The 12139-nt window shown below is 42.2% G+C and overlaps 1 protein-coding gene across 2 annotated transcripts; it reads right to left on the bottom strand.

The window, feature by feature from the left end:
- Positions 1 to 467: 467 nt before the first annotated feature.
- Positions 468 to 10262, bottom strand: OGFRL1 (opioid growth factor receptor like 1). Of its 2 annotated transcripts, none has more exons than XM_054279357.1 (7): positions 9954 to 10262; positions 8490 to 8576; positions 7869 to 7950; positions 4736 to 4814; positions 4579 to 4645; positions 4279 to 4424; positions 468 to 2315 (listed from the first exon to the last, which is right to left on the bottom strand). In XM_054279357.1, exons 1-7 carry the CDS (start codon positions 10206 to 10208, stop codon positions 1556 to 1558), a joined length of 1476 nt encoding a protein of 491 aa, XP_054135332.1. In that variant the 5' UTR covers positions 10209 to 10262; the 3' UTR covers positions 468 to 1555. The 2 variants fall into 2 exon arrangements, with proteins under 2 accessions (XP_054135332.1, XP_054135333.1); XM_054279358.1 differs by having other exon boundaries at positions 7869 to 7947.
- Between the last annotated feature and the right edge of the window lie 1877 nt (positions 10263 to 12139).

Here is a 12139-nt window from a genome sequence, read left to right as displayed (position 1 = left end):
GGATTGCCATGACGGGCATTAGCAAAACAGAACACAAGACATTTTGTCTATGCTCCTAAACCCCTGAAAACTTCATAATTTAGAGTTATAAGACTTGAAAAAAGTCCTGTAGCATTTTGACTCTCAAACTGTGGTCAGCCTCTTGCCTCGTAACATTTAATCAGCAATACATTAAAGGCAGTGGATAATATGTACACTTTTAAACAGAAAATACATACAGAAGTTTTAGAGAATTTTAGAACTGTAGGAAGTGTGACTTGCACCTGCATTATTTTTAAATTCATATCCTGCACAACTAACTTGCTGGGTACTACCATTTGACTTGAGCAGCAGAAAATCAGAAGCAGCTACTCAGGGAGAGCAGACAGTTCTTTGGTAGAAGCTGGGAAAGATCTTAACAGTGAAAATCTTACTTGATGGGCTCCAGCCCAGCCAACAGACTGGGCTTAACAGACTGTAAACTTAAGTTTACATTGCTTACCAAAGTAACATAAAACTGTGAGAGACTTATGATAGAGAGCAAAGAAAGGGAACAGACAGCTGGAAAGAAGTATCAGGACTGCCTTTGTCTCTGAGACCAGCAATAGGTGACTGCACTGTGCAGATTCTACCCAAAACTGGCCAAGAAACATTGAAGTTCAAGTGAGACCCAACTTGCCATGCCTGGTGACCTTTTCTCTGATGGCTTTGCTGATAAGGCAGTGCTCTGTGATAAAGACACTGCTCTTCAGCTCTTGAGAGGCTTTCCAGGTGCTGAACTCAGCTGGGGGAGTCATCTTGTTACAGCTGAGTAACAGAGAGCTTTCAAACTGAGACCAAATTTGAGAGATCAAAGAGATCCCCCCTCCCAGATTAGTTGTAACAAATGAGTCAAGAGAAAGGAGAATTTAACAGGGACTAAAAGAAGTCTAAAGTGCAGCTTCCCTTGTATCCAAAAACTCTGGATACAGTTTCTCTTAAGTTGAAACTTTTATTCAATACACACTGATTCCCAGCTGTACAGGACATGATATATGCTATCAATTGTTAAGTGCCTCCAACAAAGATGCTAATCTAAGCTAAAAGATATTGTGCAAATACTGCTATTAATCACGACCATGGTTCCTAAAAAAGTAACCACTAGGGTAAAACACTGTGGTTTTGAAATAATTTCTAGTAATTTCCTAAATGGAAAACAAAACTTAAAGCAAGCTTAAAGGAAACTTAAAATTTTGATGTTCCAAGGCTTTTTAGTTGTTACACTTTATTTTTTTTTCAATACTGGATGAATTTTAAAAAGTAGATAAGCTTTTCTGTGCAATCTGTCTGGAAAAGATAATGAATTTCTTAGCTTTCAATATGCACAATTGTTTTAAAGAGATACACCTGGCTGACTGCTGATAAACTGAGATTGAAAAAACCAAAATTCATTAACCTACCAGAAGCCTAATCTGATGCATTTACAACAAGCATAGTCTTGTAAACTAACACTAGATGGAAATTTCAACCAAAATTAACAAGCAATAAATAATTTTGCTTCATTTAAAGTGAAACAAGGATTTTTAAAATCTCAGACTCATGGTTTGAGCTCATCCTTAGTTTTTGTGGTGGTCCCCCCTGAAAGTGTATCCTTATCAAGGTTATCTTGTAGATCTGTTGATGGGTCATTTGAAGAATTCTCAGTTTTACATACATCTTCCTCTATAACATCTGGGTGATTTCCACAGTCATTGTTCAGATTTTCATCATCTTTTTTGGAATAAGAAGCATCCTCCTTTCTGTCTGAATTATCATTAATTTCTTCTGATTTTGAAAGTTGACTGGTATCAGTGTCACTGTTCTTTTCACTGTTGTTCTGCCTATCAGCATCACAGTTCACTTCTTGTTCATCCTGATCATTTTCTTCCCCATTTTTTGTGAATTCTACCTTTCTTTCTTCAGTTATTTTACCAGCTGAGCTTGCACTTGCTGATGTATTCTTAGGCTCTTTTGGTTTCTTATGCTTAGAAATATGACTGTTGGGAATGGAAACTGGAGATGCTGGCTTTTTACTTGCTTTGCTTCCCTCTGACTTCTGTCTTCTTGGAGGTCCCCAGATAAAATGCTCTGAGGGTGTATAATGTTGCTGGGCAAATCTCAGTAGTTTCCTCCTTTCTCTTCTGTCTCTAATAGTATATACAAAATATTCTAGAGCACTTTGCTTAATGTTGGGAATGGTATCTTCCACAAGAGCTTCATGCAGAATAAATTTTACCAGGGGAGATTTGAAACTCTCATATCCAAGTTCACCAAGGCTTTTCAGAATTCTAGTGATTCTCAAGTAGTTATGTTGAGACCTTTGAAAGAAATGGGTAAAAAAAATTCTATTGAATCAGGAAAAAAACCCGCTTTACAAATACAGAACTGGAACTGCAATTCCTCAGTCCTTTTTATCACTTCAGATATGTACTTCAGACTTCCTATATTTTCTCAAAGCTGATGAAGCTTACTAGCACCTCCTCTGCTAGGATGTTGTGAGTGAAAATTAGTGTTTGTAAAAAGCACTGGGGGAGAGAGCTGAGAGCAAATAAAATCAAACATACTGATTTTGATTCCTTCTGCTGTGTGAGAAGGGCAACAAAGCTGGTGAAGGGTCTGGAAGCTGTAAGTCCTATGAGGAGCAGCTAAAGGTAGTGGGGTTCTTTATTTTGGAGCAACAAAGGCTCAGGGGAGACCTTATTGCTCTCTACAGCTGCCTGAAAGGAGGCTGTGGCAAGGGGCGTTGGTTTCTTGTCCAAGGCAACAACTGACAGGACAAGGGGAAATAGGTTCAGGAAATAGGTTCAAGCTGAGGTTCAGGTTGGGCAGGAGGAAAATTTTTTCCCTGAAAGAGTGGTTAAGCATTGGAACAGGCTGCCCAGGGAAGTGGTGGAAACATCATCCCTGGCAGTGTTCAAAAGATGAGCAGATGTGGCACTTACTGCTATGGTTTATTTGATATGGTGGTGTTTGGTCAAAGATTGGACTCAATGACCCCACAGGTTTTTTAACGATTCTATGCTGTTCTCCTTCTGGAGAGAAAACCCAGTCACTTTGTAAACAAAAGGGTTTCTAGTGTATTCATGGTGCAGCTATGGAACAGGGCTCATTGCACTTCACTCAGGGTATTTAAAAGCTGGGTCTCCAGTCCAGACTAGCACCTGCACTACTGATACAGTCAAGGCTGGGGGAAATACAGGCACCTCTGGAGAGTAAGTCCCACTGTTGTAGGAAATATCAAAGAGAAAAGGAACTAATTGTCTTCTGCAAGTGCTTGTGAAAAGGCCTTTCCCTTGTGGAGCACACGTCAGTATGCAGCAGAACTTTTATGTTTGAATTTTAGATGGATAAATTAGGCACAGAGAGTCCCAAATCCTGACTTAAAACCGAAGCTACTCAAAGAACAGGAGTGAAAGCATGCAGTAACATCTGGGCTTCCTGAAAACCTGTTTTATCTGTGGCCTGAGTCTGTGCCCACATCCATATTGGCTCATACAATGTTAATGTAAAATTATTAACAAATTATTCCCACTATTCACCTGGAATCCATCAGAACTGTACCTACAAGTTTTTATCATGACAGGAGAAGAAAATGCTGCAAGAAAACATCCTGCAGCTCTAAGCTCAGAGATATTAGGAAGTGAGAAAAAGATCTGAAAAGAGGTTTTGGTACAATTAATCTGTATGAGACAAAATTCAGTACAAACTTAGGATCCACACAATACCAATGTAAAGCAACTGATATAATTTACTGAACATTGGGCCAAGGCTTGACATAACATGTTTAAACCTTTCCAGATCAGCATTTCAATTAAAAAAAAATTTAAATACAAAGTATTTCATGTTTTGAGGAGGGAGGGAAATCTTTTTACTTAACTTTCATACAGGTGTGGAGAATTTAATCTTTCTCAAAAAGAAATGTAAATACAAAGACAAGTCACTTGTTTTTTCCTAAGTGAGAAGCAGCACTTTGGGATTGGGTGAAAACAAATTCAGTACGACAAATTAGTTTGAAGCTGGGATCTTCTTCAGCACCATCTAAAAATTGTATTTTCAAGGAATTCAATGATGTCAGTCCAACTGGCAATGAGTGAGAAGAACAATCAAAAAAAGGGGAAAGAGGAACATACAGAAAGAAGCACAAACCAGGCATCAACTATTTATTTTTCCCCTTTTTTTCCTGGCAGTCTTTGGAAAAAATATCTTTGCTTTCTCTAAAAAAGAAAAGGATAAAGAGATTCTATAGCAATTCTAGAGAGTGAAGTGAATGTCATTACTTACTCATTCAAATGCTGAAATCTTTCTTGCCAGTTAGCAGCTCGTGCTACATTTCCAGTTTTATCAATTAGTTTTATACCAAAAAACTCCAACATCATTTTGTAAGCCAAAAGGAATCTTCTAATTGCTTCTTTTGTTTTCTTGAATTCCTAATGGACAAAGAATATGTAAAAATATGTCCAAAATTCTTAATGGCACTAAAGCAAGTACTTCTGCATCGTATAAGACAACTCTACATTACAAAAAGCAGTTATGCATTAAAATTACAGTGATGGTTTGTATGGAGCTCAATATTTGAATTACCTCAATTTCATAGGTAGTTAATTCTTTAGCATAGAAGTTCAGACCTTGTTCCCTTAGTGGAAAAAGCCTGTTAAAAGAAGAAGTGCATTATGGCTCAGTATAAGAATGCTTAATCAAATTAATGCTTTGAAACATAAATAGGTAATAATTAACCAACCACTGTATGTAAGTGTGGTTATGTTCCAGTTTTTCATAGTCTCCTTTCCATTTATTTAGGACTTCTTCAATATAAACCCCTGCATAAAAATAATTTGAAAAACTGTTAGGTAGCCATCACAACCAGCATGTTAAAATAATGACAGAACACATACTTTGTCTTTCATATACTATGTGAAATAAGGTCTATTGCAGCCATAAATTAATTTTAATTGAAAAATAATTTAGTTACTAAAACCTAATTAAAAAATAAGGTACTTATAAAATGTCAATATAAACAAAACAAATTGACTTATACTGGGTTAACAAAAAGTGAAGGAATGTGACAGCAACCTATGTAAAATATATACAAGAATTCTCATGTCATAGATCCCTTTATCACACTGACTGGGAATTAACAAACTGCTCCCATAAGACACTGCACTGTGAATCACCTATCATTTATTTTACAAGATAAAACTCTGCAGCTATCCATCTATCTATGTATGTATGTATCTATCTATCTATCTAATCTTCATAGAAGAAAACCTCAACTCTTTAGGAAATCTCCCATACCAGGGATCTCTAATACCTTGGAAGCTGCAAATACCATTATGATTGGGAAATCTTTCTCAGTTAATAGTGACCAAGCACAACACTGAGACTGCTCATGGAATTCAGTCACGGGCCAGGGCACTTTTCCAGGTTCTACACAGATATACAAAATACATAAAAGGATGGTCCCTGTTCCCAAAGCTGTACAATATCTTTCCATGAATGAGCACTGTGTTTGTCTGTTTCTACTCTGAAACCAACAACAGTTTCAGTACTGCTGCACAGCACCTCCCAAAGCCAAACAGCATAGGAGCAACCTAAAAATCCCAAAGCCCCGTGTAGATAGTCTCCTACTATACATTTCAGATGCCTCTTCACCCAGTGAAATTTTCCATTTGGGTCTAAATGGCAAAGGAGGACACATTTAATACTTTTATCTAAGAAGTGAAAAAAACAGCTAGCCTAAGGGGCTAATTTCATTCTAAGGGGCTGGTAAGTACATGGGCTTTCTAGTGTAGGAAAAGCTGGAAAAGGACCTTGGAAAGAGGACCTTCACTATCACTGTATCATATCCAACCTATATTTCAAGTATTGGAAAACTTGCTGCTCAGACCCAGGGCAGAGAGACAAAGGCCAGCTCTGATCCAGAACCACAAACTAAATCTGTAGGTCATGGGACTAAACTTCACATCTAGTATTGCACTAGAAATGTTTCGGGATTTTTTAAACAACATTCTCCATTATTTCAGTCCTTAACCTGGTAGCTAAAACTCCCTCCAAACACTCTCACAGATCCACAGACTTGGGTCAAGGTGGTGGTTACTCTTTTCCATTCTGAATGGAAACAAACTTCTGCATAGCCAGAGTTCACAGCCAACAACATGTCAGCCTCCATGGTTTATCAGCTACCTTTGACATTACAAACTGTGGTTTTCTCCTACAATACTAAGAGAAATGTTACTCTTTACAAATTTTGGGAGGGAAGCCCTCCTACAGCTTTCATGACTATCTCTTTTCATAGCTAATCCTCTTGAACTGCTCCTTCATTTTGGACCTTTAAAGGAGCTCTTCCCCATAACCATTTCTGTCTTTTAGTTTCAGAGCCATATGGTCCCCAGGTTCACACAGACCTCATTGCCCTTAGCTTTCTTTCTATATCTGTTCTCTGTGTAATGTCTCCCAAATCTGCTACTTCTTTACTGGCAATTCCCAGACCCACCTGTTCTTCCAGTCAAGCTAAAACTGACTAAAAGCATCTGTCTATGGGTATCTAGATAAAGCACAAGTCAGCTAAAGCGAAAGTCTTATCTTTCTTTCACAACCTGAGTTATCTTCTCACATGCTAAGGGTATTACTGCTATCTTGTCTATAAACAGTTCTCATCTTCAACTTTTCAGTGTGTACATTTTTACAACCTTCTGTGTAACATTCCTTTCCAACCAGCTTCCTATCGGAACTCTCACACTTTGCATCTCAACTTTTTTTCCTGACCTTGAAAAGTGCTTTCTTGTCATGCTTACACCTACCCTGAATGCTGCTGAATGCAGCTACCCTGAATGCTGGGAAGATCATCTTTCTAGACTGTTACTTTTTTATACTGACCTGCTTTTTTTGCTTTGCATTCTTCCATTGTGAAACCTTGCTCTGTAACATCAAACAAAAACTATACACCTTCCCTTCCAAAGCCTTTGTGACCTGTCCCTCACTACCTTATCAGAACCCATTTGTTGCTATGAGACTGATCCTGCTTCCAACAGGATCCTGCCTCAGAGGCAGCCTACACATCTCACTCCTTCTGCACTCCAACATGCACTTCACTATTTCCTACCAAATCACTCTCATGCTGAGAGGATCCTTTGGCAAATACCTTCAAAGTAACCTTGTCACCGGTCTTTTAAAATTCAGAAAATCTTATTTTTGGCTTCAGTTTGTCTTTTTTGCTAATGGCTAAGCTCTCATGTGCTGAGACTCCTGTCTATCACCCTAACCAAGACTGCTTTATTGCCTCCTCCTGCTTCCCCATCTGTCTGCTATCCTGTTGTCTCTCATATGTCAACTGCAAACTCTCTAGAGTAGGGCTTGTCATCTTTTAGCTTCTCCTGTGTTTGTGCAGAATGCTGCATATGAGGTTCTTGCTCCACTACCAGAACCACTAGGGACACTGAGAAATGGCTTTATTATTGTTATTACAATAATCTCACAAAAGATTAAAGCACATTTTTTCCCCTTACACAATTCCAGGGTTATCCCCATAGATCACTGCCACTCCTATTCAAACAGCAAGTTGGTGCAATATAGTGGAAGAACTTTATCTTTGTTTACTAAAAGGTACTGCCAAAAACAGTGGTACTAACAACGCCGTGTACTACTTCATGTTGATAATGTCTAAGAAAAGCAGCACCTTCCTAGAGTGAAAGCTAACTCTGTTCTAAGCACAAACTGCTCTCGTGTTATCAATGTGCTACTCCAACATGGGAGGTTCATGTTCAATATATTACTATACACCTTTAATTTGTCTTAATTATCACTACTGTTTCAATTTGCTACTGTCATTAGTGATCATTCTTTTGGTATCACTGTTATTGTGGCAGATTACTCACCATCAGGTTTAAATGGGATTTTGTTTTTGTAAAACCGGAGATTGCACAAGTCATTTTGATACCGAAGATCTTTAAAGTTCTGCTAAAAGAAAGGAAACAGGACATTATCAGCCCACAAAAACCTACCAAGACTATCCAGAAAGTGATATTGGCCTCTTTGAATAATTTAAGGACAAAAAAATTCAGAGTTTTAGGAACCACAGAGTTCTAGTCATGCACTTAAAGACTCAGTTTAAGGATCTGAAAATTCTTTATGGCTGGTACCTTCTCCTACTGAGGCAGCAGCAAGAATAGCAGCACCCTCCCCCTTCGGTCTCAAGGAACGTGAGAGACAAATAATCAGTCAGGCAAATTCTATGATCTATCCTCTTTGATATCCAAGGCATCAGCCTTTTCCTGGGCTCCAACCACACTTCCCAGGCTTACACATATCATGTGCTTGCCTGTTTGCCTGGATGAAAAGACATTATTTCTCTCCCACTCGCATATGTTGTGTGTCAGCTTTTTGGTTTGTGTATCAGCTTTTTGGTTCTCATTTCTTGTACTTTGTGTTGTTCAACACAAAGGTTTTAGAACGTGTTTTTACTGAAAAGACAATTTTAAACCATAAAATGCTCTTACTGGATACTGGTGTCGGTACTTGTATAAATCTCTTGCTGCGTAGAAGCTTCTCTTTGGCTTGGCTGTCAGCTCAGCTCCATCACCACTCTGAAACAGAAAGCAGATAATAATCATACACAAACCCCCTAAATAGCATACTTGTATAATATTCAAATAATTACTTTTCATTATGGATTTCAGCAATGTAAACAAACATAAGTGCATGTATTTGTCTGCTGTTTCGTCAAACACTGAAAATTTCCCTGCTCAATACTTACACAACACACTTTAAACATAAGTTAAAATAATTAGTCTAAAATACAAAAGCAAGACCACGAATTGTCCTTCCAAAGAGGCTGAATTTGAGCTAAATCAAGTCTGATTGTCATTTCTAAATGCAAGACTTCAAAGTAATCTGGCAAGTGCTAATACAAGATGAAATAAGTAACTGATCTTGAAAATGCAGAGACGCAGAGACACCACCATATTTGAGGAGGAAATCATAGTACTTAAAAAAAACCCCAACCCCAAACAAACAAAAAAAGTCACGTACATGGACTTAATTGCTACTATTGCACCCTGTGGAAAATAGTAACTAAAATTATTTCATTCTACTCCTTGCAATACATGTAATAGGTTAAAGTCAAGTTTAAAAGAGGAAGTTCTCTGGGACTGCACTGGGTATTTGCCATTCTTACTGCCCATCCTACAGCTTATCAACTGTACACTAATGTCAAACAAGCAACTATGTTCCTTCCTCCTTTCACAAAACCAGCTTTGACCATACCTGCAGGCAAAACACACTTGCTTGAACAAGACACACCCCTTGACACTTGGTTATCCGGCACTAGTATCACCATGTAACAAGCAGAAACGGGAAAGACACTTAGGCTTACTTAATTTTGTTTGGTCTCTCAACCAAAACACGATATATCTAGCAACCTAAAAAAAGACCCAGCTACTCCACCCTACATAAAATTATTGTCAAAAGAACATCTTATTTCTTTAAGCTCGGCATTTACCAAGCTTCCTGAAGAAGAGAAACTCGCTCTGAAAATTCGTCACACCCACCGAGGAGTCACAATTCCATTGCCACATAGGATTGAATATTCAGATTTTTATCCTGTTTAATGAAGAGGCCACATTAATTTAAAACACAGCCTTCCCTGGAAATAGCAGCAGCGGGAATGTCAACGACACCAAGGCCTCGATTTTCTCCCAATAATGACAGGGGAGGGATGGGCAGAGATAAAACCGGGCTCGTCCTTAGCGGAGATGCAGCGCTGGGTTATCCCCAGCCGCTCCGGGCGCTGGCAGGTGCCGCCGGCAGCAGCGCGGGCCCGCGAGTGCCGCAGAGCAGCGGGAGCGGGGCCGCCCGGACCGCGGCTCGGCTCGGCTCGGCTCGGTTCGGTCCGCCCGTTCCCGCCCGCGGGCAGGGCAGGGCAGGGCAGGGCGAGGCGGGGTCGCGTCCGGCGCTGCCGGTACCTGCTCTGGGCTGGCGGCGTCCGCCTCTGCCCGCTCCGCGTCCTCCTGCGCCGGCGGGGCCGGCGGCGGCTCCCCGGGCCGGCAGTCGGCGGCGGGCGGCTCGGGCGGCTCTTCCCCGCCTCCCGCGGCGGCGCACACCCCCTCCTGCCGCCGCGGCTCCGCCGCCTCGGGCTCCGAGTCGGTCTCCCAGGTGGAGTCGCAGTCCTCCACCGTGGTGGGCTCCTTGAAGCTGACCCCGCTCAGCAGGCTGCCCATCGGCCCGGAGGCCGCGGAGGCCGAGGGCTGCGAGCGGCCGCCGGCTGCCTACGGCTGCGGCATGGCGGGGCGGGGCGGCGGCGGCCGGGGCTGCTCCCCGCCCGGCCCCAGCCCACGGACACGCGCGGGGCGGAGCTGGAGGCGCCGGGATTTCCACAAGAAACGCGCCCAGCCCTGGCGGCGGGCACCGGGCAGCGCCCGGCCGCCGGCACCGCGGGTCGGGCGGGGCGGCTCAGGGCCCGCCCGGCACCGGGCAGGCCGTGCCAGAGGGGAGTGGGAGTTCACCCTCCGAGCAGGTGCGCCCCGCGGGCATTACACGGCCCGGAGGCGACCGCGCTGTCCCCTGAAGGCTTCTGAGACAAGCAAGCTGGTGCGGGTGCTCATGAAGAGCAGGGATGGCGGCTGCCCCAGAGCAGCGGTGTGGGGAGGAGAGGCTTTGAGTGACAGAAAGTGGTCCTGGCACCTGCGGTGAGCAAGCTCCGGCTGTCCACTAGACATAGGAACTATTGACCCCAAAGAGTGTACAGGGACTAGAGAAGACGGGAATGGAGGTGGTAATACTGCGGTAACCAGCCAGTTTTGGCTGCTTCTAAAATTTTTGCAAGTTTGGGGATGAAACTGACATGGTGTTCAAGGACCAGTTTGAAGGGGCAGTGACTGTGTTTTGTATTTGGCCAGTACATGTCTTTTGGACAGAAACACTGCCAGAACTGAAGAGCTGATGAGTTGACAGCTTAGCACATTGTTCCAGTGCCTACTCTCACGCTCATGTCTAAAAACATGTCCTAATTTCTAACCAGGGTTGGTAGGCTTCCCACTCAGGGATTTCTGCTTTCTCCTTAAAGGCAATTCTGGGATGTCTGGTGACCACTCCTAAAGATGTGGAATATCATCAAGTCATCTCACTCCTCTTCTTGGTAAACCAAACAGGTGGAGTTTCTTCAGCCTCTTGCCATAAATTCCCTTTCACATTCCCTCATTCCAAGTCGTACCTTTTTTGGCTGCTGTGCGTTTCATGTTTTAGCATCTGTTTCAAGTGCAGGTCCCAACATTTTAACTGGGTGTCTGGATCATCAGTATAGAGGTGATTTCATCTATATATTCTTGTTTCCCTATCCACTCTCTATAAACTGAAGGATCATTTTAAGCCAAGTTGCTACAGTGTCATGCTTAGATGCACTCATGTCACTCTCATCCCTAACCCTCCTTCGGGTTCATTTGAAGCATGTTAGCTGCACCCACTGACAGCAAACACAAGAAATTTCTGAGATTGCCCTGGTTTGTCAGACCTTGTTTCAGGCAAGTGTATTTGCAGCAGCAGCTCACCTAGATACTGTCACAGCTGCATGGCTGACCTGTGAGCTCAGTCTATCCCTGCTGCCCACGCCCCTGCTGCCTCCCACCATCACCCACCTTGGCCAAGACATTTCTCCTCCTCCTGTGCTCTTCATGAAGATCAATGAAGCCCACTCAGCCTTTCCAATACCCCTTAGTCACCATCATGCCAGCTGCTCCTCTCCTCAGGACCCAGCTATTCCCACTGCCAAGATCAAAGCTAGTGGCCCAAACCAAGACTTCCTCTCCACCCCCAGCCCTGCAGGTTTTCAAGGTCTACTGGAACTTTTTTGATATGTGATATTAAGGAATGCATGTAGCATACAGGAAACTTCAGTCTCATTTTTGTCAGTAGACATCATTTTAATAAAGAATGAAAAATCCCCATCAAGCAGGAAAAAGAAAGGTTATAAGAGGGCAAACAGTAAGACTAGATGCCAGGGCTGCAGTTGAGGGAACAGAGTATTTTATAACACTCATGCTTATATATCACATTTTTGGAGAGTTCCCTCTTCTTTGACCTCATTTGGGGGAATGAGGTCATTCTTTCCTGCTTCCACAGTATCTCCTCCCATGCTGTTGGCAGTTTGAAGGAA

The sequence above is a fragment of the Melozone crissalis genome, unplaced genomic scaffold (genome assembly GCF_028551555.1).
Source record: "Melozone crissalis strain CALT ecotype California unplaced genomic scaffold, PUWL_Pcris_2 ptg000027l_1, whole genome shotgun sequence".
Taxonomy (NCBI): domain Eukaryota; kingdom Metazoa; phylum Chordata; class Aves; order Passeriformes; family Passerellidae; genus Melozone; species Melozone crissalis.
This window is presented reverse-complemented; position numbering and strand designations above follow the sequence as displayed.